Raw genomic sequence first — 26,569 nt, forward strand, 5'->3', positions numbered from 1 at the left:
AAATTTACCAGCAAAACTATACTAGGATAGTGCTAGCACTGTAGTTATACCTGTATAACTCCCAAAATGGGCATTCTTAGGGCATGTCTTCGCTAGCAACGTTAAAGCGCTGCCATGGCAGCACTTTAACGTAGCGGTGTAGTCGCGGCTCCTCCACAAGGGGCGTAACTACCAGCGCCGGGAGCGCGGCTCCCAGCACAGGTGCACTGTCTACACTGCCACTTTACAGCACTCAAACTTGTAGCGTTATGGGTTTCCCTGAGCGAGAAAGTTGCAGCGCTATAAAGTGGCAGTGTAGACAAGGCCTTAGTCCAGAATAGATGTGTCCACATGGGGAGTTATACAGTATAGCTATAGAGGTATACTTATACCAGTATGGTTCTGCTGGTAAATTTCCCCTGTACACAAGTCCTCAGACTGTTTTAAATGTCTGCTGTTTGTTTCTGTTAACACCTACTGAAGTCCAGTGATTAGTGAACAATTGAGAGAAAGGATGGCTTTGTTAAGGATCCAACCCGAGCTCACAGTACACATCTCTGACCCCAGCTTCCCCTTCCACAAGAAAGTCCTATAGCAAAACCAGGGAAGATCAGATTGATATTCAATTCCTGATACTTCTAACATAAATAATGAGTGTGTAGTGTGTGTTTGTAATATAAGAATTGTTGTACTGTAACAGACCTGACGTCCATTTAGCCCAGTGTCCTGTCTTTGACAGTGGCCAACACCAGAGGCTTCAGAGGAAGTGTAAGAACAGCGCAGTAGCAGATGTAGGATAATCTGCTCCCCGCATTATTCTCAGCCTGCTCTACAAGAGTTAGAGATCAGCTTAAGGCCTGAAGCATTAGTTTTAACATCCCTTTCTAATTTTTATCACCACTCCAAACATTCTTGTTATCTATACAGATGTCCAACCCCTTTCTGAATCTTGCTAAATTCTTGGCCACAACAACTTCCAGTGGCAATAAGTTCCACAGTGTAATTAAGTGCTGTACGAAAAAGTATTTCCTTTTATCTGCTTTGAATTTGCCAGGTTTTAAATTTCAGTATATACAAAACAACCTTTCAGGCCCTTTTATATGTCATCAAGAAGCAAAAAGAGGGCATACACCCAATTTAAAAAATGCTCCTTTGCACTGCTCCTTCAATGGACCCTATGTCCATTGAAAAGCACCTGAAAATTGGGAACAGCATGATCCCAAGATGCCTTGGGACAATACTGTTTCTTAAAAATCCATGATATGTACTTTCTTGGGTTTGTAATTCTCTAGTCTTGTGTGTGTTTTCTATGTTCCATCATTTCATGCAAAGTTTATATTTTGGAAATAATTTTTTTTTAAATCAAAAGAGAAAATAAATTACTTGTCCTGTAAGATTCTTGGAAAGATGAGGCAGTGTGGCATAGAGGGTAGGGAGAGAGATGAGCCTGCACATCCCTGCTGTCCAACAGACCCCTTTGGCCAGGCTGACATTGACTAAAGCAGTAGTTCAGGGCTGCTGGAACTTCTGCATGGTTGATGTATTTGTTTCCCCATCAGCCCTTGACTTGCTCAGTAGGAATGTCATTATGTTTGATAGGTTTCAGAGTAGCAGCCGTGTTAGTCTGTATTCGCAAAAAGAAAAGGAGGACTTGTGGCACGTTATAGACTAACAAATTTATTTGAGCATAAGCTTTCGTGAGCTACAGCTCACTTCATCACTTCATGAAGTGAGCTGTAGCTCACGAAAGCTTATGCTCACATAAATTTGTTAGTCTCTAAGGTGCCACAAGTACTCCTTTAATACCTTATTTCTTTTTAGTGACAAGATTTGAAGTTCTCCTAGCAGAAGAAATGGAAAGAGCATTAACTATAGAATCATGATGTAGTTTATATTTCTAAAGCACATTATGTCATGGTGGCTCTCAAAAAACTTTACAAATTGATGGCCCACACATGAGTGCTTCCTACAAGATGTGGAGCACCCTTAATCCCAACTGCCTTATCTGGAAGATAAGGGCACTTCCACCCTCCCAGGAGGCACACTCAGCATGCTGGAGTGTGTCTTTAACAAACATACACAAGAATCATTCCATCCATCAGTGAAATGCAGCCATATCTGGTGAGGAATGCACACAGCTGGATGGAAGGATAATTTATTTATTTATTGTAACAGCTAGGAGCTCCAGTCATGGGCCAGGACCCCATTGTGCTAAGCACTGTGCAAATGCAGAACCAGACAGTCCATGCCCCAAAGAGCTTACAAGTTAAGTATAAGGCAAGAGACAACGGATGGATACAAACAGACCAAAGGGGAAACAATGAGACAAGGAGTACAAGGAAGTGATAAGACAATACTTGTCAGGATGTTAGGCAAGGATGACCTAGCGGTTAGGGTGTTAGCCTAGTGCTTGAGGGAGGAGCTGGGTTCAATTTGTTGCTCTGCTACAGACTTCCTGTGTGACCTTGGGCAAGTTACTTAGTCTCTCTGTGCCTCAGTTCCCCATCTGTAAAATAGGAATAAAAGTACTTTCGCTTCCCAGGGATGTTGTGAGGATGAATACGTTAAAGGTAGAAAGGTACTCGGGTACTGTGATATTGGGGGCCAAATAAGTACAGTAGATAAATAGGTCTACCCATGAACCTCTGGTTATAAAAGCAGGAAATAATTCTTGCTTCTTTGTGGCTGGGGTTCATTCCCTTTTAGTCCCAGTATATCTCCCACTCCCCGCAACCTCACAACCTAAATCCCAATTCTACAAACACTTAATCCCATGAATAGCCTCAGTGAAGCCAATGAGCAAGTAAAGTTATGCCGGTGTTTAAATGTTTATAGGATCAGCACTTAGGGCTGGGTTCTCTGATCCACTAAGCAGCTCAAAGTAAATGTAAACCAGCCAAAGATTCCCCGTGTGGACTCCTAGACTAATTGCACTGCCCAGCCCACCATCAGAGAAGGAAGATGGTAGGGAGGGAAAAGGAGGGGGCATGGCAGAGCAAGGTTCTCTTCTGCCAAATTCCTCACTGTTGTAATGTCCCTAAGTTAAAGCTGTCCCCCTACACCTTTAAACTACACAAGCCCAATTTTTCCTCCTTTGTAAGTCACTTTTATGGCAGCTTTGAATTTTCACTGTGGGTCTGAATCTGCTGCCACTGACATCAGCAGCAAATCAATCAGTGACTTCAATGGGATCAGGATCGTGTCCAGAGAAATTAAACACAGGAAAGTACTTAACTCACCTTGTCCTCCCCTGCCCAGTCTCCAACAGAATTTACAGTCCCTGTCATGGCAATATTCATACAACAGTTTCCCTAGTAAATCTAGGATTTTCTTTTCTTTTTCCCTCGGATGTGAAGCCTGATTCTGATCTCCTTTACCCCAGTGTAAATCAGGACTAACTCACAGCAAAACCAGTGTGAGTGGAGAATTAAGCCCCCGATCTATGTCTTTGCTTTACTGTCACTGCAGTCACCTAACCAGCCTTCCTGGTTAACAACTGACCTGCAGGCATGTTTGTTATGGTGCACAGGAAATACCACTGGAGAGCAGATTTAATCAATGCTCAAGCCAGGAATTAAAACGGTAGAGGATGGGAAGGAGGACTCCTATTCTCAAGTGACCTAAGAAAGTTGCTCAATTGATCGGAAGGGCCGCTAGAGCAGTAATTAGGCATTGCTGTCTCTTATCTCTATGTACCAGACGTTGCTGTATGGGTGTTTTTCCCCTCACTCATTCTTTTTATTTAATAAAAGGGTCAATTTGGCGTTCATAAACTGGGCTTGAACCCTGGCATAATATGGGTAAACGTGCAAGCTTCCCCGTGTACACCCCTGTCCTGCAGCTCCCCTGCTATTCCAGACATGCCCCCCTGCACTGCTTCTCCCACTGTGCACTTCAGTTCCCATCAACAGTGCCGTCTGGGCATCACGTAGCCAGTTCATAGCAAATCCCTCCACTTCACCCAGCAAGTGCAAGCTTCTTGTCCTCACCTTCAAGGTTCTTCATAGTCGGGTGTCCCCATTGGTCTACTCTAGTCTCTTGTGGCCTGATTTTCAAAGGTGTTGAGCATCCACAGCTTCCCTTGACTTCAGTCGGAGTTGTGGATGCAGCCACTGGACCATTCGGCACCATTCTGAAGGTCAGCCTGGTATTGGTAATGCCCAAACATAGGATTGTTTACCCATGGGTGTGCATACACCATCTCCTCTCAATATACCACTGATTATTTAGTTATTATTACATATTTGTCTTTGGCATATTTGTCTGGAGAATGTCTCACAGTTTTCTTCTTGTTTGTTTTTGTGTTTCAGCAGCACACTCCCTATTGTGAATAATTACAAAAACGGGCACTGTCAAAAGAGGCTATTTTGTAAAAATTCCCAACTGCTTAGCCAATGTCTCTTTGATTTCATACCTATCAAAAATGCTCACAATGCACTTATAATGTCATGAGACATTTGGTCATATCCTGCTCTCTGTTAGATAGGCGTAAATCCAAAGTTACTCCATAGACTTCAGTTAAGTTAGTCTAGATCTATATAGTCTAACTGAGAGCAGAATTAACTCCATGGAAAACCATGGCTCTAGGTCTAGGTCATGGTAATTGGCTGTAATGTGGTAATTGGCTCATGAGTTCTTGAGACTGGGATGGAATTGTGTCACAGGCCACTTGTGCTATGCGCTCTGGCCCCAGTTCTGCCAAGACTTTCAAACATGCTTAACTTTAAGCACATGTGTAAGTTTTTGAAGGCTTGTGGCCTATGTCATGTATATGAGGAAGTGGGGGAAGGTGCAGGGAGAAAGCAGGGGTTTCTTCCTGACCTAGATGTCAACCTGCTCATGTGCTGAAGCATGAGGACTGAGAACCTTTATAATACTCATCCATGCTTCTGTCACTGCAGATGCTGTTCTTATTCATATAAGTGTTTAATCCTTTTATTTAGTCTTTCTAAGATTATACAAACATATAGAAGAGACATAATATGTCAGATTAATTCCGAGTGTAACTCCAGTGAATTTAGTAGAGTTACACGAGGGATAAATTTGGACCATTGCACTTACACACAATATTTCTGTTCCTCCCCAAATGCATGAGCACTTTCCTAAGAACTATTCTCTGCAAAGATTTCCTGACAAGTCTTTTCATACAATTAGTTGGCCACTTCTTCAATTTGGCTTGTTCTCTGCACTTCCCACGCAGAGATAAATGGTAATTGGGGTAAAATACAACATGGCTTTACAAAAGGTAAATCATGTTGGACCTATCTGATCTCTTTCTTTGAGAAGATAACTGAATTTTTAGATAAAAGAAATGTAGCAGCTCTAATCTACCTGGATTTTAGTAAGGCATTTGATACAGTTCCACATGGGAAATTAGTAGTTAAATTGGAGAAGATGGGGATTTATATGAGAATTGAAAGGTGAATAAGGAACTGTTTAAAGGGGAGACTACAATGGGTCATGCTAAAAGGTGAACTGTCAGGCTGGAGGGAAGTTACTTGTGGAGCTCCTTAGGGATCAATCTTGGGACCAATCTTATTTAACGTTTTCATTCATGACGTTGGCACAAAAAGTGGGAGTGTGCTAATAAAATCTGCAGTTGACACAAAGTTGGGAGGTATTGCCAATACAAAGTAGAAGCAGAATATCGTAAAAGAAGATCTGGAGGACCTTGAAACTGGAGTGAAATGGGATTAAATTTAATAGTGCAAAGTGCAAGGTCATACTTACTACACATACAGGTAAGTGATAATTCCCTGAAAACTCCATGAGTCAAACAGCATAGAGTTTTCAATCTTTTCTGCACCCTTCCTGTGTATAGTCCTTTGAGGTGGGATAATCTGGCCACATTTATTTCTTGTTGGTGACATTTTAAAAAGCAGTTTAGTATCTCAACTGTTTTCAAATCACTACTTTAATCCCCTTCCTCATTTATTAATGTACTTCATTTCTCCCTATATGCCATGTTCTTCTACATTTGTAAAAGCCCTCTTAGCCCATTCAATAGCATTAGCTTATTTTGCTGTTTTTCTATATTCCTTGTATACCTTAACTGATTCTGAGAATTCTTGTTTGGTTGCCTCCTCCTTTTCTATTTCCAGTTCATATGGATATTGACCTCAGAACACCTTGTGAAGTCATATGGACTGATTCTTATTTCTTGTATTCTTTTCAGAGAAACTGCAGTTGTAGTACCTCATTTATAGTGTCTTTTAGGATTCCCTAGCATTTTTTCACACACATGGATTTTAATAATTCCTCTCTCTGCATCTTACTCACCAGATTTAATAATTGCCTAAAATGAGTTTTCTTGAAGTCTAATGCCTTGTACTACAGCATTCTATGAATTCATTCTTTACTATGGTCAATACAAATACTGTGTGTATGGTCACTGGTCCAACCTTCCCAATTGTTCTCGTATTCCCAGGAAGTTCCTCCTAATAGAGCTAGGTTGAAGTCTCCCCAAATTGGAATCCCTGCTTCCTGGAGTTATAAAATTGTTTTTTATACAACTCAAGGACGTCCTTGATATTGCCTATTTAGCTGTCTTTGTTAGCCACAAGATATCTTTTTTACATCCCCCATGAACACAGCATCCTGACACTAAAAGTACATTGAGAGTTGGTCCCAAGAATTGCCCCTTGTTTCCACTCACCTCTTGTCCTGTAGGTTTGTAGCAAATGATCATAGTTGTTTCTCCATTGCCTTTCATACTTTGTATCTAATCCAAAGAATGTTGTCAAATAGAAGCTCCCTAAACTAAAAATAGTTTTCACTTAAGACACAGCAAAGAAATATTGACTGTATATTGAATATTCTCTGTTTTCACTGCCTACTGAAAGGAAATAGTCCAGTGTGAGGGAGAAAATGACAATTATTTGTATTTTGGTTAGACTGAGTTAAAAAATGCTTTCTCCTGTCATACAACCACTGAGACACCTAGCGGTGGAAATGTTTACTGCTCTTGGCAGTTGGAACTCACATCTCAGGAGAGCATCCATTTTAAAACATCATTTTGGGTTCCATCCTGCTGGAATTAAGTCGATTGAAGTATCATGCCTGTTATGTATATAATGTTTTGAAAAATAATTAGAGCTGTAAGAAATCTCTCTTTAAAAAACCAGAAGTCATAGTGGAATCCAAACTTTGTTTCATGTACATATTCCATGCTCTGCCTTGGATCATCCAAAGGGTTAACAAACAATTTCAACAAACCTGGCTCGGCTTTAGAATTTCACACCAAAACCACATGAATGTTTTAGTTTCGGTGTGAAATCAAGCAAAACTTTTTGGTTTTGACTGAGTTTTGTTTTGAGTTTTGGGTCTCCTTCCAACCTAATACTGAATGTAAAATGGAGGGGAGAGGGGGAGAAATTGCAAATCCGTGTGGACTGAAACACTCAAAACTGAAACTACAGACTACCACATGCCTCTAATTATAGCAAACAAAATGAGTCCATGATATAACTTCATCGCAGTTACTGGTGCTATCTACCTGGGATGTATTTGGCCTACTGTCTATATTGATCTGCAGAATGTTGTGACAGCAGTATTATGGAGTAGTGATCTGTGTAGTATTACATTTAAGAGTAACTCGCTAGTGGGGCTCCTCTGTTACTACTTTTGGGTCCCAAATCTGCTTTTTCCACCAGCTAATTGACATGGGTTTTTACCATACACCCATCTTGGGGCTGGTATTAAAATCTAGCAGTTGGATAAAATGTTAGCACAAAGCTTAAGGTCACAGCTTAAATGTAATGACTAGTTCTATATAATAGCAGGGGTTCATTAAATGGCTTTATTTTTCTAACTTGAAAATTTTTCACTTGTGATTAAAATTGGGGGAAATTTCTCACACTAAGATTTTTTTGGAGTGAAAAATGCAGATTTGGTGACACCAAAATGTTTTGTGAATTTGTGTAGATTTTGCCAAATAGTTCATTTAGGAAAAAACAAAAAAATACCCCCTCAAATATCAAAATGTTTTGTTTGACATTTTGAAAGGAAACATTTCCATTTTCCCCACTGAGATATGGAAGTATGGTATAAAAGAGCCTATTTTGGTACTAAAAGATGTTGCCTAACACGTTCAAAAGTGACTTCTGATTTTGAGGGCCCAGACACCATTTCCTTTCATTTTATTTAAAATAATTTAAAAACATTATAAAATGGTCACAAGGAAATGTTTAATCTGACCTAAAATTAATTTTTTAACTTTTTGATTTGCTGGACATTTTCCAATCTGAAATGATTTTTCAGTATCTCAGAATTGCCAACTAACCAATAATCTGTTTTTTACCAAGCTTTACTTGTGATGTTTTCCTGAGCTGTAGATCAGGTTAAATTTAATAAAAATGTTAATGATTGCAACCCCCTACATTTTCCCCAATCAACTGTCCCGTGGATAAAATGAAAGATTTCCAAACATCTCACCTTCAAAAGCACAAAAAACTTACATAAAATATGTCTAATTAAAATGTCATTACATTCTGATGCTTTTTTATATTGTGCCTACAATTATTTCACCATTTCTTTATTGTTTACATGTATTTATAATCTCTTCTATGGTACATTTTTCAGAGTGGTAGCCATGTTAGTCTGTATCAGCAAAAAAAAAAAACAAAAAAAAAAACCCAAAGAGTCCTTGTGGCACCTTAGAGACTAACACATTTATTTGGGCATGAGCTTTCGTGGGCTAAAACCCACTTCATCTGAGCACCTCGTACATACGCACTCCCCACTGAGATAATACTTTACAGAACTGCCTATGATCTGGTTTAACATATTCAACAGCGGCCTCTGATTTTTGGGTACCCAGACACCACTGACTTCAGTTGGAGCTGGGGCTATTCAGCCCCTTTGAAAATCAGCCTAAAATGGGGACCAAGCAATGGAAGAACCCCACTCAGGAAAGTTGCTTTTGAAGGTAGCAGTGAGTCTGCCACAGAATAAAGAGAATCCCACTATGCTGAGTGCCAGACCACTGCCTTATAACCGCAAGAAGAGTCTTCCTCGGCTATTATAGGACCTCTTGGCGCAATCAGTGACCGCCTTTCTGTTGTTAATTAGCCACTGGCAGAGCCAAAAGCACACCTCCCCCCCCCCGGAAGGCGAGCCTGGCAGCTCAGGGTCATGCGCACCACGTGGCTGAGGCTGCATAGCGGATAGCAGAGCCATTGGTTACATTGTGGCAGTTGACAGACTCCTAGTCTTCCCTGCAGAGCCGGTAGCTTAGGAGCATGAGTGACTCCGCTGCCGTCCAATCGTAATACAGATTGTCTAATATCCGACCCGCCTGCCGGTCAAATTGTCCAATCAGCACACAGGAGTATAACGGATCATACCGTCGGGTATTCGGAGGTCAAACGGACCAATCAGCAGGGAGCAGATTTCCTACCAACGGGAGAAAAGATGTGGCATAGTAGGTGCGGACTATTGGCTATTAGATCTATCAGTCTTTGCACTCTCGGCTCTCTATTGGTTACTCCGAGATGGAGGGTGGTTTCCGGGGGCGGAGAAGGTATATAAGGGGCGGACAAAGGCGCCGGCGAGGCCGTTTGGCGTAGCCGCCATTTTGTGCGCAAGGCGCCGAGCCTGAGGAGAAGAGACCAACAGCGGCGCCATGTCTCGGGATCGGTTCCGTAGCCGAGGCGGTGGCGGTTTCCACCGGCGCGGAGGCGGTGGCGGAGGCCGGGGAGGCCCCAACCACGATTTCCGGTCTCCACCGCCCGGCATGGGGCTTGGCCAGAACCGCGGCCCCTTAGGGGGCGGCCCGCCTGGCGGGGTCCCGAAGCCCGAACCCCCGAAGCCGCCCGTCTCGACCGCCACGCCGCCCGCCTCGTCCGCTTCCGTCACTGCCACTGCCTCGGGCCCCTCCGGCAGCCAGGCCGGCCCTGGGGCCCCGGCGGGGCCCACCCCGGCCGCGGGACAGCAACAGCCGCAGGCCCCGGCGGGCGCCGCTGCCGCCCCTCCTTCCACCCCGTCCGGCCCTGGGGGGCAGGCGCCGCCGAAGCCGAGCCCCACCCCTGTCGGCGGCCCCAAGAAAGGTCAGGGCCAGTCTCCCGGCGGGGGGCCCAAGGGTCCGGGGGGCCCCCAGCAGGGCCCCGGCGGCCCGCACCCCAAGGGGGGGCAGGGACACCGCGGCGGCCCGGGCGGCGAGCAGCGCGGGCGCGGCCAGGGCCCGCAGCACCAAGGGCAGGGCCTCAATTTGCAGCAGGGCTCGGCCGGAGGCAGCGGCGAGAAGACCACGGACGAGGTGAGCGAGACCGGGATCCTCTCCCCTCCCCCCCACCGCTACAAGATGGCGGCGGCTGCGCTCGGCCTCCCCGCGCGCCCGGCGCCATCTTGAAGGGAGCCGCGGGAATGTGCCGAGGGGCGCGCCGGAGTGGCCGTACCGTGTTGGGGGGGGGGCGTGCTCGTTGGGGGGGGGGAGGGGGGCGAGGAGATACCCCTGCACGGGGCCGGGGGGGGACGGGGACGTGGCCCTGCGGAGGGAAGGTGCTATCGGCCCATTGGACGCGGCTTCTCCCTGCTGTGGGTGCGTGGCCTTGCCTAAATGCGGGGCGGGCTGCAGTAGGGAATGAGGCCGCCTGACTGACCGCGTCGGCGCAGTTTGCATATTGGTGACTAAACCCAGTTACAGCTAGAGGGCTGGCTGGGGTACCTGTGACCATACGGGCTCCTGCTTGCATTGATGTGGGCGACGTGTGATATTTGGTGGGCGGGGCCGTACTGTGATCAAGAGGGTGGCAGCTGTTTGAGCTGCTTTGATTGAAGGCTTGCAACTGGTATAAAAGCCACGCGTCTTTGAACTGGTCTCTGTTTTTTGTAGGGCTTTAAAGCAAATCTGTCTCTTCTGAGGCGACCTGGAGAGAAGACTTACACGCAACGTTGCCGTCTGTTTGTGGGGAACTTGCCTGCTGATATTACAGATGAAGAATTCAAAAGATTATTTGCTAAATATGGGGAGCCTGGAGAGGTTTTTATCAACAAGGGGAAAGGATTTGGATTCATTAAATTGGTGGGTTCTCATACGATAGCCATTTAAATCTGTTATTGTTCAGCTAAATTACGGCGAGACAATTGTTTTGTTGAAACTGGGTCTCAAATTTTTTTCAGGAATCCAGAGCACTGGCTGAAATTGCAAAGGCAGAACTTGATGATATTCCTATGAGGGGCCGACAGCTTCGAGTTCGTTTTGCCACACATGCTGCTGCTCTGTCTGTGCGTAATCTTTCACCATATGTGTCCAATGAGTTGTTGGAGGAAGCTTTTTCACAGTTTGGTCCAGTTGAAAGAGCTGTTGTGATTGTAGATGATCGTGGCAGATCAACAGGAAAAGGCATTGTTGAATTTGCATCTAAGCCAGCTGCAAGGAAAGCATTTGAACGGTGCACTGAAGGAGTATTCTTGTTGACAACGTAAGCTGTTTGACTATATAGAAATGTATCTTATTTAAACATGGCAGTTGGAGGTAAACATTTAGTCTCTTACTGCCATTTTATCACAAGTTAGCTTAAGTGATAATTGTTATAAACAAATTTTCCTCTAAAAGCCACAAGCAGCATTCATACTAGAAAAATCTGATTTTTGTTTTTGTTTAGTACTCCTAGGCCAGTTATTGTGGAACCACTTGAACAACTGGATGATGAAGACGGTCTTCCAGAAAAGCTTGCCCAGAAGAATCCAATGTATCAGAAGTAGGGGCACTCTCTTTTCCTCCGTATAGAGATAAGGCATATTGATCTCAAATATATTACAGGTTTCAGAGTAGCAGCTGTGTTAGTCTGTATTCGCAAAAAGAAAAGGACTACTTGTGGCACCTTAGAGACTAACAAATTTATTTGAGTGTGAGCTCACGAAAGCTTATGCTCAACTATATTACAGTACATGATAGTTTAACATATGTACCTTATGATTTTTAAAACAAACTTTGTGTTTGTGGATATCTAAGCACTATACCCAGATGTACAGACACTCTTTTCTTAACCTGTGTAGTAATGTAATTTTTTTAACATTAGCTTTAATAAAATTTTTGCTATGAAGCCAATGTTGAATTTGACAACTTCTCATAGGTTATTTTTCTTTCTATCCACTAAAATAACTTTAAAATCACTGTTCTGTATAAAAATAGCTTTACTAATTTTACAAGTAATACAAAAAATTTTCTTTGCTTGTTTTGTGCACTTAATAGCACTTTGGGAGTTTTCACACAGCAACAGAGAAGAAGGAAATTTAAAAAGCACAAACATTGGAATGGCAGTTGTAGTATCTGATGCTGGGTTAAAATGTTCAGATGTACCGAAATCATTATTGAAAATGGGAATTCTTAACTACATCTGAAAATTGTTTAAAAAGATTTCAAGTTGATGCCACTTTAATGAAATGTTTTATATTAATGGTTTGAAACCAACACATTCAGAAAAGTTTAAACAAAAATGATATTTCAGGGAATTGCAGTGATGAAGATGTGGACATCATTTGACTTTTCAATGGGCTGTGGGTGTAAATACCCTTTCTCAGTCCAACTGCTAAGTCACTTATCCTCATGGGCAGAGTCTGTGGTTCGTTAACTGTGAAACAGAATTTTTTCTAATTGTAATATAAAAAACATGTTTTGGACCTAGGTAACAATGTATTCTTCCTTTGTTTATTAATTTCCTGGAAGAAATTACTGCTTCTATTAGTGGGATTTTCTAGATTCTTCTGAACATCTGGCCTGTGGTAGAATATGTAGTGTCACAGCAGAGTTTTAGAAAAGACTTTAAAACTCTAAGCATAATTCGAATATTTCTTGAAAATACTGTGACTTAGAAAGAAACTGGTTAATTTTGAACTCTGTATTCAAGTGAACCTGTTACACAGCTCCTCTTTTAAATTCATTATTAGTTAATATTTTCTATTCCATTTGTAGGGAAAGAGAAACTCCACCCCGCTTTGCTCAGCATGGCAGTTTTGAATTTGAATATTCCCAGAGGTGGAAATCCTTAGATGAAATGGAAAAACAGCAAAGAGATCAGGTGGAGAAAAACATGAAAGATGCCAAGGACAAACTTGAAAGTGAAATGGAAGATGCCTATCATGAACATCAGGCAAATCTCTTGCGTCAAGGTGATTGGCACTAATTCTTCTGTTGCCTTTGTTTTCTGGTTGTGTGGGCTATCTATACAAATAGTCGTATTATATGGATGTTTGTGTTTTAGGTTTTCATTAACTGATCCACAGTAAAGAGCCAGGTGGAGCTTGAGAATTGTTTTTAAAAAGTACCTTGCAATTTAAATCTTGCTTCCTGTTCCCTGTAAATTTTATTTTGCATAAAAATATGGGAGCCTATTAATTGGCTTTGTATAGTCTGGGTGTACATTGTTATCGTGGCTTTGCGAGATGGGGAATTCTGGTTGCTCAGTAGGCTGCTGTGAGGAGAAAAAGCTTCCCACAAAGTTGTCAGTTTGTTTTTCAGGGTTTTTTGTGAGCATAGCACAAATTCTGTTTGGCCAACTGTAATTTAAAAGGGGAGTGGTTTATTAATGACTCTAATTGATGAGAAAAGCAGTCCTGTTTCAGTATCAGTTGTATGCCATGTAGAACTTAAATGGGGCTAGGGTAAGTGGTTGAAGTGAGGTAACACTCTGTAAGAATAAAAACTTAAATATGTACAAAGGGGATATTGAAAAACTATTTTTTTCAGACCTTATGAGGCGTCAAGAAGAATTGAGGCGTATGGAGGAACTTCATAATCAAGAAATGCAGAAACGCAAGGAAATTCAGCTGAGGTAGGCCTGGATTTGATAAACAAGATTTTGTCACTAAAAACTAACTACTGTACAACAATGTTTGTGCAAATGACAGTTGTGCATGTTCTGATACAATTGCAGGTTGAGGTTTGCATGTTAAAGCTAGCTTATCATTTTTACTTCAACATCTTGAGATTTGAGTCATGTAGGTATTTTTCTGAGTGGTGTCCAAAAACTACTGAGCATTACATGGTTAATCTTTAGCTGTCACTGAAGTTGAATTCACTTGGCCTTTTCATCCACCAATCACCAACACACATTGTAAGATGCTCACTTTTTATGTTCAGGTTGGTTATAAAAATATTAAGGGTGTATATATTCTGCTTTTTGAGGTATAATAACACACAATTATCAGGCAGGAGGAAGAACGTCGTAGACGGGAAGAAGAAATGATGATTCGCCAGCGTGAGATGGAAGAACAGATGAGAAGACAGAGAGAAGAGAATTATAGTAGAATGGGTTACATGGATCCAGTAAGTATTAACAAAATAAAGCTTTGTGGTTTATGGATAATTAAACTAATTTGCGATGCTACTGGGATTTTCTTAGTTTCAAAAAATAGTTCAAAGTAACTAATAACCAAGTAATTTTGGTAGGTGAATGGATACTGTTAAATGGTGCACCTGCTTCATGAAATGCAGGCCTTCAAAGGGGGAACAGAACTGATTACTCATTCTGATCTATTTTTGCCTTTGCAGAGAGAGAGAGACATGAGAATGGGTGGTGCTAGCACAATGAACATGGGAGGTAAGGATTGTTAAATGCATTTACATGGTTAACATAAAACTTGTCAGAATATGATTATGTATTTTTCTTTTAGATCCCTATGGTGCAGCAGCTCAGAAATTCCCACCTATGGGTGGTGGCGGTGGTGGTGGCGGCATAGGTTATGAAGCCAGTCCTGGTGTTGGCCAACCAGCCATGAGTGGTTCTATGATGGGAAGTGACATGGTAATGTATCCTGTGGTGGCTTTACTTTAGTAGGGGGGAAATTAAGGCAGGAAATTCTGAACTCTACCAATTTTTGAATGGTAGATGGTTTAAATCTCTTTAAGTACTGACTGCTTTTTTGTCAGTGTATGTAATAGCAATATTAAGGACTAGTCTGGCAGTATGTACAGTAATTCAGTTTTTGAGTGGTCATTTAGACAGAAGTTGTCTGTAAACAAATTCAAATGTGCATATGTGCTGGTAACCCTATTACTGGTTGGGTTTTGAGTACCTGCATTATATTTAGCCTTGGAAGGATTTTTTTCATGAATTTTGATGTTTAATAATACTGGATTGATTTCCAACAGCTTAAATTTTTGCTCTAACAAGAAATAAGGCTTATTTATCAAGATGTAATTACTGTAGAAATTAATTTACAACAAATTGACACAGGAGAGCTTGAAGCATGTCAATTCTATCTAAAACTATTTCATAATTGTATCAATTGTCAGCAAGTGCTATGTTCTACTCTTGTTCTCCAATGTGTAATTACTGAGACCAATTAAAATCTGGTCCTTCCAAGCCTAATTACAAAATCAGTGCACCCTTGCATTGATAACTGCAAAATGCAAATCTGTACTCATGTATGTTTATGCAAAAGATTACTCATCACTGCCAACTTGTGAGTAATCAGATGGCAAACAGTATACCATATTCTGTGTGCTAATGTTTGCCATAATATCAAAAGAGCAGAAATGCAGTTAGCAGCTTTAGGCATGTTTAGATATTCCCAGTACTCCTTGACCTTAGTCATTTTGTGACTCCTATCTGACAAAAGAATGATAGCCTGTTCTAACTTCTTGTTTCCCACTTGTTGGGCATGACTGTAGATGCAGGTTCTTAATCTACTGCATACCTCATGTTTAGAGGTATGTTTCCAAACAATACTATTTTTGGCACACTAAATGTGTGCATGGGGTTGGATTCTGCTTGGTGCTATCCCACTGGAGCAGTGCTGACAGAAATGCTTTAATAGGCTGGAAGTCTATTCTGGGTCAAGTGGTTGATGATAGTATGCTTCCACCTTCCCTGTCGAGGGTGCACACCCTCTGGCACAAAATGCAGATAATCTTTTTCTGGGTTGGTTTAAGGTTAGACTGTACTCAGGCCTCTGGCTTCATATGGTGTGCTACCACAGTAGCTTACCAGGTATCTTCTTTTTATGGAAACCATACCTCTGGTATCTAACTTTGCAAAGCATTGATTCAGTAGATGATGCTGCTGGCCTTAATGCATCTGTAATCTACTGATAACATTTTTAAGCAATTCATAAGTGTCGAGTGAACAGTTAGGTAGTCTGTGGCGAATGCTGTGTACATTTTTTTCCTCATTTTAAAAGTCTTGGTACAGGTGCATGTTGAACTTGCGTAATACTTTAAAACAACTTGATACCATCAAAACATGTGGCTGTTAAGATGGTTTAACTGCCTAAAGTTCCCTAGGACATGGCTCTCTATGCCATGAAGTGCAGTCCCAGTTATTAAACTTAAGAGTTGCAATTAGGTTTTAGTTGGTGTATAAACTTTGTAAAGAAGACATGAATTATGGAGAAGCTAGAAACTCCTTGTTTTCTGAAAATTCCTGCCTCAGAAAGATTGAAGCTAACTTTCAAATAATTCTATGCCAGTAACTGGAGAAAAGTCTGAATTTAACCCATGGTCTGTATTTACAGACTTAATTTAGTAAATTGAAATTATTATTCTTTTAGGGGGTAGTGAAACTTTTATTTGAAAAGGAAGTTGAAAGCTATCTTCGACTTCACAGTATTGATGTAACTTTTAGAGATCTGCTGCCAGCCACACCTACTTGCTTATCTGGTAGCTTGGTAGAAATAAGTGCAGCTAGATGCATTAATAAAGATATTTGAAGTCTCTGCTTTATTGCAGTCCAATTCATTGTTTGCAACTCTGATGGGGAGACAGTCCCTGAAGTCTTTTAATAATTGTAAAGTCTTAGTGGACTTTCCAAGAGCTTGTGGTGAAGCTGGGAAGGGAGGGGGGCTTTAATGGGTGCACTTAGTGAAATGCACAAAGGGCACACTTGAAACACTGTGATTAAAATGTAGTTCTGTGAACCCATTTTTACATTTGGTTATATAGCAATAGACCTGAAAATATGAGAATAAATTAAGGTCTTTTGATCAAGCAATTGTGTTGGTTAGGTAAATCACTGCTTTATTAGCCTTTCACATTTTTCATTCTTGTAATCCAGTAGCACTGTATTACAGTTGTTTGTTTTACTACTTAAGGCTTCTGCAGTTTAGTCAGCAGATGTAGTCTTAAAGCCCATCTTGAAAAGCACATGGTCTCTAATGCAGCACATGCCATTAACTGGTGAGTAGGCATCCTCTTTACAATGACATTTTATTAATGTCAGCTCATACTTCAGTGAACTGAATCTGCCTTTTCTGGCTAGGTTTATTTGGAAATAACTTATTGATGTAAACAAAACCTGTACTGAACTAAAGTTGAGTTTGCAAGCTGTTTGCGTAAACTTGGTTGAAAATTGCTAGAGCTCATTTTGGAAAGGGTGTTAATTCACATCTGCACTAATGCTTACATTTCTAGCACTGCAGGGAATATCTGTTCTTTGTAACAGATGTATGAGAATGCATCAAGTTGGGAACATACCTCAAGGCATGTTTTACAATAAACTAATTTTTAAATTACCCTTTTTTCCTTTCTATGTTCCCGGTACCTGTGGATCGGCTCAATGGTGATTGTATCGACGAACCTTGACTACGGAACCTTCTAAAAATATATACTTAACACACATGGACATCAACTACATATAATGAACTGTTAATATATTGTTCCAATAGCGTGCTGAACGCTTTGGGCAGGGAGGTGCGGGGCCTGTGGGTGGCCAGGGCCCTAGAGGAATGGGGCCTGGAACACCAGCAGGATATGGTAGAGGGAGAGAAGAATATGAAGGCCCAAACAAAAAGCCCCGGTTTTAGATGTGACCAATAGTTTCATTCCAGTTTGTTTTTGTCTGCCTTGTTTAGACACCAACTTTTTAATTCTTGCATTTTAGTAAGAAAGCTACATTTTTATGGATGTTAGAAACTAGTGACCTAATATTTGTAAGTGGTCTGTTTGGACAAGTAAAATTTAATTATGTAATGCAGTGTTTCAAAAAAAATTTAGCTGTTTTTTTGATGTATAACATCCCTAACTTGATGGCAGTGTACCAACTTTTTTTTACTGTGCTTCAAATAAATAGAATACTAAATGTAGTAACTATTCTGATCTTAAACTCGCCATTCACGGTTCTAAATGAGGCTAAATGCCATACCTTTCAACATAGAAGAAATGAGTCTTGGATTTAGAGGTCTGATTTAGACCAGGATGTGGAAAATTAGCTTAAGGGTGAGGCCTCCTCCTGTTATGCCTCAAGCTTTAAGTTTGGGTCAAATAGTTGTAGACCGATACTTGATCTTCCAATGGATACAGACTTTCAGAGCATTCTTTATACTGCAATAAGGAAATAAATGGAAATTGTGCAAGTGTTGTAAGATGCAGTAATGGAAACTAAACTGCAAATGATGCTGCTGTCATGTAATGAGTTTTAGATTTTAACAATGGAGGGTGGGTTGGTAACAGACTTCTCTTTGGCATCCACTGCTTGAAATCTTTAAAGAAGTTGAAAAGGTCACTTTTTAAAAGAAATCCACAGAATGGCTTGGATTGACTTCCCAATTAAAGGGCTGTAAATGTGACAATGTTAGTTTTATACATAAGCTGTCTGCCTGAGATGCAGGATTGGCCTGGTTCAGTATTTAATACCTAACTGAAATTGCTTGGTAAGAAGACCAGGGAGTATTGAGTAAAACAAGGAGGTTTTTAATATGTACTCTGTAATTTGCTAACTATGCTAATTGAGTGGACTAACTCTTACAGTTCAGAAATCAACTAGGGTTAATGTCAGGGGTTTGTAAAAACTGAAGTTATCTTTCATAGACCTTGTAGTACTTAAATCTTAAAATGCATCATGTTAAATTCAGATAAATAAATAGCCTCTTGCACTGTAGTAGGGCTCTCAGCTTTTTTTGAGTCATGCCCAATCTTCGCATTTCTTTTTACTTGGTGCTTCTGCTGCCCATGTGCCAGGTCACAGTGCCACTTAAGTTTGGCTCAGCTCACCGCACCTTCTGGTTGAGAACCCCTGTTCTGATATTGTCAGATCTTAATGCTGACATTTGGAAGGCAAGAGTAGGACTAAACCTGGAGTTCAATAGCTAATGTTACATAGTACAAATAAAACTCCCTCTTAAGAGTCTGACAGAGGAGATGGTTTGATGAATTTACAGTTTGCTGTCCACTTAATTAAACCCCATAAGAATTCAAGGTATGCTGGACTTTATTACCGTTATTGTGCCTGACAAGCTGGGAGCATGGCTTCCCAGTGTAAAATGCCTTGGTGTTAAGACAGGATACATCAACCTGCTTGTGCAAAGTTGGTAAACTTACTTGGTTTGGTTGTATTTTTACCTGACTCCCAAAATGTTGAGCATTCTGTGAATAGTTTTAATTGTTAGAAGGTCTTTCCACTGTTTGTGCTAAGTATTGGCTAATCCTAAATTCTGTCTCTCTGGATAAAGTTTTAGTGTTTAGATTTCATTACCTTGGAATACAAACAGTCTGTCTTCAGAAGTGAGCACTGTTTAAATGCTGACAAACTTCAATTGTAAAATACTGGCAAGCTGTGAAATGTTGATAACCAGCTGTGTGACTAAATATTAAGTGTCTAAATAGAGACTCAGCCAGTTTGGCAAATCTGTTCCTATTTTCCCAGAACTTTTTAAAGAGGGTAGATGACACTTTACCACTATGAATTGAAATGTAGGAAATCTTAGATCAGCAGTTCTTAAACTGGAGATGATCAAGTGGCTGGGATCCTTTGTATAGGATTCTTAGTTTAAAATCAGCAGTCCAATTACAACTCGTATGAATTTTATAGTAGGGACTCAATGCAAATACTTTCAAAAGGGTGTTCGTGGACACCCACAGAGGGTGAAAGTGTCTGAGATGGGGAACTCTGACGGTAAACATTAAATTAATTTTTTTCAGTTTATTTTTCAGATTACATGTCATTCTTTATTAAAGAGATGCTGGCACATATCCTAAAATGCTTTCTTTTGTAGTACTGTAACTTTGAAGAGTGAAGGATGCTGATGTCCTAAATCATTACCTTCCAGAGGTTTTCTTTTTAGTACCCCTATTTGTATGTAAGCTGTTGCTAGGTCTTAAAAATAGACAGTTTGCGAAACTCTGTTTAGCAAACCCATGCTGAAAGATTCAGCAGTTTCTACAACATCTGAAATCGTTTTATTAAACCGTGTACCCAGTGTTGTAGTTGCATAAGCAGACTTTTTAAAAACCAGTCAAGTCCTGCTTTGAGTTGCGTGAGTTACAGGCATACAGTAGCGTCTGGCCAATTGGATTTCAAAACCTTTTTAAAGGTACAGTCTTAAAAGCTGACAGACAAATGTCAGAATTTTAAAATTTTATACCCAGTTATTAAGTTGGTGGGAGGTGTTAAGGAAGTTGTCATGTTCCTGTGGTCTTTCCCCATGGTTCTGTGGTTTTGGAGTCTTCACAAAGTCAGGTGACTTACATAACTGAAGTAAAGGGTTTTCAAATCCCTTAAGAAAAGTCCTTGGTCTGGCAGACCCGTTTCTAGATGGTCTAGACCACCACGTAGAACCTTTTTTTTGTACTGGACTTAGAGAAAATATTGGCTTTTACAATTTAGTCTGCTTTAATTAAATTGAGCCCATTTTAAACTTTTATTCTGCCGCATATAGAAATGGGTATCCTTTTGCATGTTTTCACACTTCCTTAAAAATGAATACAGACCATATCTACAGTACTATGTAGATACATCACACCACCTAATAGAAATACAGCTTATGAGAAATTGAAACTGCTTTTGTGAGATTTTGTGGTATTTTTATGGTAGAAAAATTCTTGGCTTCTCCTTGGCGGCAACCACTTACTGTGGCAGCAAGTTTTTGCTGGAGTTTTTGAGACTGCAATTTTACACTCTTAAAAGTAGTGGCCTGCTACATAACTGCACTTAGCCAGCATTTCTGCAGTTCATAACTGTGAGGAACGTAGTACCACAAATGGCAATGGACATTAGGACCCGGATGTAGTATTCCTGCTTGCTCCGAGATTCTCATTGCCGACTGCGTACAGGTAGGTAACAAGCAATATAATATAACTTGGTGACTTTCTGTGTAACCTTATTCTGTGGGTATTCTGACATCACACTTCCGACTATGAAATTACAGTGCAGCACTCTTCATACTTGTATAATGTTTAGGTTGCATCAAAGTTGCGTGGCTTTCGGTTTTAAGCTGTATCTTTTTCAGCAGCAATAAGCAACTTATTGCAATTCTTAGATGAATATCTCAGACCCGATTCCTTTGTACATGTGTGACTTGGCTTGTGTGGATTTTCTTAAAGTACATTGTAATGAAGAAGATATTCTTAGGTGAGCTCTGTGGGGAAGAGGGAATGTGATTTTAGAATCATTTTAACTAGTCAACTGGGTGCAATTTGCACCTAGAAAACCTGTCACTTGTATTAACTTTCTGTAGTAGCAAAATATCTCATCTGCAGTGCATCCCCTTGTAGAGTCTTGGCTATTTAGAAAATATATTGGTAATCATTGCTCTAGCCTTCAATGAACTAGGTGATAAAGATGTAAAACTCACTGTAGTGAGTTTTAATACTGGGTGTAAGTACTTCTCAGGTCATAAATTGTTCAAATATCTCCATTATTAGTTTTCAGGGTTTATCAACTTAAGATACGTTTGTTTTAATTTTTAGGTGACAGTGATCATGAAATATGTTCAATTAAAGTCAACTGAATATGCTGGGAATCTGTGGATTCCTGTCTTTACATATTCATCTTGGTAGTGAATGTACTGATCAAAGTAGCTTAATTTTTTATCAGAATATCTTTCAAGTGTGTGCTTATTCTAAATTCACTGCTTGAAATACCAGATATGGTGTTTCAAAAGGTTATATACCTAAATGTTTCCAAACTTCCGAATGTGTCGACCTTCAGCTCCTATATGCTTTGTTATGCTAGTTAGCTGTAATTACAGGGTCTGAATGTCATACGTTTCCTTATTTCATCCCCTGAGCTGGTTCTTGGCAATGCATAAGAAACCTTTTTCAGGGGTATTGCGAGGGTTTTTCAACTTGAGATGCAAAGTTTTACTTTGCATACTTGTTTCTGGTGTACATTTTTGTCAAATTTGGACATTATACTTCTGTATTGTATCTTTCAAGAAAGAATCTTACTCATTGGTCAGCAGTTTATAAACTAGATAGGCTTGCCCTCTGCTGTTTGTATTCATGTTCTTTTGAAAAATCAAAGTAATTTCTGCACTTCATAACTCAGTAACAGCTCTTTAGTTACATTAAATGTGTAGCTGAACTTAAGCTGTTCAACCTGTGACACCATTAGTCTTTAAGCCAGTTTAGGCTGTTGCCATTGTTTAGAGTTTTCTATGAGTAAAATTGAGTAATGAAATTGGCAGTATGTTTGCTGTGAAACTGCAAGAATTGGATTATTAGGTGTATCTAAACCAACAGTCAGGTCTGTTCAGTTTTGCCAGTGTGCTGGGTATTTACTAGACACGTGACTTACCTTCAGGAACATCATGGAGGGGTTATATGGACACATCTACCTTCTTCTGCATACTTGGAATGGTAATAGGCTTTTTACACTCTTGGAGCAAGCAATTTGTGACAAAGCAATGGGTTTCATACTAGGTTTGATTTGTCTGCAGTAACGAAACTTAGTGCAGTAGGTTTCTTAAAAACAAATGGGCGTGTCTATTTTAAGCAAACAACTTGTAATAAGTGGGTATGAGAAATAACAGTACACTGAAGTGCTTGCATTGTGTTTCATCTTGGTTTTATCTTTTTCTCTATAAATTATACTTTTCCCAAAAGTTTATCTAAAGCTCGGAAGTGTGGTGCCAGAATATATATGCGTACCTGTTAGATCAGATACTGGTGCTGTCAGGGGAGAGCACAGCACAGTGTAGAATATGGGGGCTTTTACTGTAACATTAAGCATATCAAGTCTTGCTTGCAGTTTCCCCAATAGCAAAACACTAAACAGCTAAATATTGAGGCCTGTGAGTAGTTTTAGGACTTGAGCGGTGTTGGGGTTGCATGTCTGTTAATCATTGCCAGCTGCAGTGACATGATCAGGAAGGCCTGTGCGTTGTAACATGTTAAATGAGGCTAAGCATGTTGGAGAAATTGCAGTGTGCTGTTTTGGACTGTTACTTGGCTTCTTCCACTACTAGCAAGGCTGGAATCAACTGATCAGCTTCTGATTTCTTTCCATATCAGCTAGTGGGGTTTTTAAATGGCTGCCTAATGGAAAAGAAAAAAATGGGAGGATTGGCCTTCTCCCATGTCTGTCATTGCTGCTAGATAATGATTGACAAGTTAGGACTCGATTGTGCAATCCCACAGTGGACTGTGAATACCCCACCTATAAATGTTGCTGTTGAACACCAGTACTGAAGAGCTATCTGGGGAAAAGGGGGTGGCTACAAGTGCATAATCTGGAGTGTTGAAAAGATGCACAAAGATATAGTATCCCTTATGCATAGTTTTTGGTGCTACAGCATAGAAAACAATGTGCATATACTAAATTTTGTCTATTGTCGATTTATAATTCAGTGTCAACACTGTACCAAGAGATGGGTTTGATATTAAATTTGGGTGTCTCATCCCCATGGCTGGCTAAGTAGCATTGTGAAGGCAGTGTGCTTTGCCTCCGACTAATAGTGTGCACAGAACTTTGTACAGACTTGTCCCTAGTTGCTGATGAGTAGATCTTCATTCAGCCCCTTGCAGTTTGCCCTCAACATAGCTGTAGTGAAAGGCTTAATATGCGGGGGGGGAAGCTGTGACAGAATGAAGGTAATGAAAAGCACATGACAAACTCTAGTGTCTTCCTTTGGATTGCAATGCACTTGTAGGATTCTTGGGCTGGGCACAGCTAGTATCAGGAACACTTTTGCTTCATCCATATGGAGCGTGGATTACTACAGATAAGCCAAACTGTGGTTAAATAACTAGTATAGTTTCACAGTTACATACCTTCACATAAGGGATAGTATACCTCTGACTGCAATCAAACTTCATTGTACTCAGACTGGTGAAGCTAGCAGTTATGGCTTGGTGTTCAGATTAGGTGCAGTTCTTCACTCAACCACCTGCATATTCTTTTACTTTCTTACAAGTGTTTAGACTAGCCTATTTCTGCCCCTTACACTACTTCCACCTAGTATTTTTGAATAATTTGTAAATTCCCTCATAACTAATCAGTCCATGTATCTTTTAAACTTTTACTTTTAATTTAAAGGTTAGAATTTTGTAATGGGTTAGAACTTTGTTTTCAGAAACTTTCTAGTGTGTGTATTTTTATAATAACTTCAGTTGTTATCCTTTAGGTGAAGATGATGCAAGCTGAGTGAAACAAACGTGCTCATCCATGTGAAGTAAGCATATCTGTTAATCTTTAATTTTAAAAAAAGTTCAGAAACTATGGTCTGTCTAAAGGGTTGTGGCATAGTGCTGGTGGTGGTTCTTGTTTCCAGTAGCTAAATTATGTTAAAAAGTTAAACTTACATTTTTGTGTAAGCAATTGCAGTAGTTGCCACAGGCATTCCATTATAATAGCAAATGGGGGAGGGTAGGTAGGGTATCAAACAATCTTGTTGATATGGTTCACCCTCTGAATACATTTTTGGGAACCCCTGCCATAGAGTTAACATGCTTTTTACACCTCCAAGATAAGTAGTTACGATTGTGCAAGCTGTCATTTTTGGTTGGTCATGTTCTACTTTAGACTCCAAACTTCCTCTTAATTCCATGGCCTCTACTTTGCTGAGATGCTGCACCTCATAAAGGAAGGGCCAAATGGAGAGTCACCAAATAAGTGACTTGTATTTGGGGGGTATAAAATCATTTTATGGGAGACATAACTTACGTATTTTTTCCTTATGCAACAGTAAAGCCTGAGCACAATCCAGACTGTGACCTGATGTCAGGAGATGTGGAGTAGCCAGACTGCAAAGTGAATGGGTGAGTAGTAGATTTAATCTTGGGATACTGAGTTTGTAAGAAGAAATGACCCTAAGTGTACTTAGCAGTTTCTGCCTAAAACTTGACCTGATCTTAATATAGATTCTTAAGGTCAGAAGTAATTCTTCAATGGATTTTATATAAAACCTTTTAATCTTTCTTTTGTAGAACCAAGATAAGCATTGTTTGAGGCTTTCCGGCTCTGCAGCATCAATAAACCCTGCTCACTGAACTCTACAGGTGCTCAGACAAAAACAAGGAAGCTAACATGTTAATTTCAAGCACCATAAGAAATGCATGGTGCATTAGGAGGAGAGAGGTTTAGGGCAGATAGCGTAGCTCTTGAGTAAAACAATTACCTAAATTAAACTCGATGCAAAAAATTAGTTCTGCTTTTCATCTTCAAAACATTTTACAAACAGTTGAACTTCACAGCACCCAGCAAGGTAGGTGAATCAATATTATACCTGTTTTTTATATGTGTGGGAGCAAGCAGATAGTAGGTAGTATGCAGGGACCATAAGGAGGAATCTGCAGAGCTGGAATTAGACTAGAGTTCTTTTCTCCCACCATTTGACTAGACTTCAGTCTAAAACATTTACAAAATATTATGCCAATTCTTAAAACCACAGGCCCGGGGGAAACTTGCTAAATATTTTCTTTTGGACTGTTGATGGTTGTATGCATCTGATCTATCCTTTAGGCAGATTGAACAGAATGAACACTTTTTTGAAACCAGTGATGTAAAGATCCTTACGAGTTGATTCCTAATGCTATGTGGTCCAATTCAGAACTGCTTCTGTGTCCCTGTTTCTATGCTATTCACTTAATCCCAGGTGTATCCTGAAAGCTTATATACATTGCTAAAGAACATGGCCAGATGCTTGATTTTTTTGTGTTCATTCAATATTTCTGTTAACGTGATCTATGTATGAAGATTGCTGGTAACATCTCTAGATTTTGGGGCTAACTTTGTTTTTGCATTCACAGGAAGAAGCAGTGTTTGAAGCCCAGAACCCAGTGGAGAGGACCTAGGGACTTAAGTGGCAATGTTTTTCTTCAATAAAATACTCAATTGCTGTACAAATGACATTTGTTTTCTTAAGTTTTACTCCAGAAGTTAATTTAGTTGAACGTATTTATGTACTTTGGATATCACTGCTAAAAATGAGGTGGTGATTTGGGGGTGGGGGGGAATGTAGCACAATGTGATAGAATCTGTGAACCCCTCCCCTAAGCATCCAAACATGAGTGTGTGGGGAATGCTGAAGACTCTTGTCTTTTGAGCTTGTGTAAGCATTTGCATGGTTAATGTCTTCCAGTACTGTGCTGCACCTGTACTGAAGAAGGCAAACCCAAGATCCCAATGGAGCCTAGAAAGCAATAGGCAGCTGCGTGAGCTGGGATGGGCAGTTGCCTATCATGTTTCCAAAACTAGAAGCCTGATTCTGAAAGTTTACTAGACAAAGCATCTTGTTCCAAAGTGCTCCTTACAGAGATCAGGTTCTTAATCAGACCAACTGCTTCTCCAGCAGTAGATCTCAAAATTGCAGTTACTCAGCCAGAGCCAGCTACCTACTGCAAAATAAGGTTGGTTGTGTAGAAAGCATGAATCCTGCAGCTGTCCAATCCTGTTGTAATGCTTTATTGCTTCAGTCTGTGTGGATGAGGATTTAA

General features: G+C 40.4%; 1 protein-coding gene across 1 annotated transcript; it reads left to right on the forward strand.

Moving 5' to 3' along the window:
• The first annotated feature begins 9,586 nt into the window (after positions 1–9,586).
• On the forward strand, positions 9,587–25,133 carry SFPQ (splicing factor proline and glutamine rich). Its single transcript, XM_074934487.1, has 12 exons — positions 9,587–10,234; positions 10,811–10,999; positions 11,098–11,399; positions 11,583–11,678; positions 12,893–13,089; positions 13,667–13,751; positions 14,128–14,245; positions 14,471–14,519; positions 14,593–14,723; positions 24,259–24,306; positions 24,820–24,892; positions 25,061–25,133. The coding sequence occupies exons 1-10, from the start codon at positions 9,602–9,604 to the stop codon at positions 24,280–24,282; spliced, it is 1,824 nt and encodes a 607-aa protein (XP_074790588.1). The 5' UTR covers positions 9,587–9,601; the 3' UTR covers positions 24,283–24,306; positions 24,820–24,892; positions 25,061–25,133.
• Positions 25,134–26,569: the final 1,436 nt, after the last annotated feature.

Source organism: Natator depressus, chromosome 19 (assembly GCF_965152275.1).
Source record: "Natator depressus isolate rNatDep1 chromosome 19, rNatDep2.hap1, whole genome shotgun sequence".
Taxonomy (NCBI): Eukaryota; Metazoa; Chordata; order Testudines; family Cheloniidae; genus Natator; species Natator depressus.

Bases quoted from the DNA above. Each gene is read 5' to 3' on its own strand.
- SFPQ (XM_074934487.1), top strand. From the start codon at position 9,602: ATGTCTCGGGATCGGTTCCGTAGCCGAGGCGGTGGCGGTTTCCACCGG. The intron at 11,000-11,097 runs GTGGGTTCTCAT...AATTTTTTTCAG, and splicing joins GATTTGGATTCATTAAATTG to GAATCCAGAGCACTGGCTGA. The intron at 11,679-12,892 runs GTAGGGGCACTC...TTCCATTTGTAG, and splicing joins AAGAATCCAATGTATCAGAA to GGAAAGAGAAACTCCACCCC.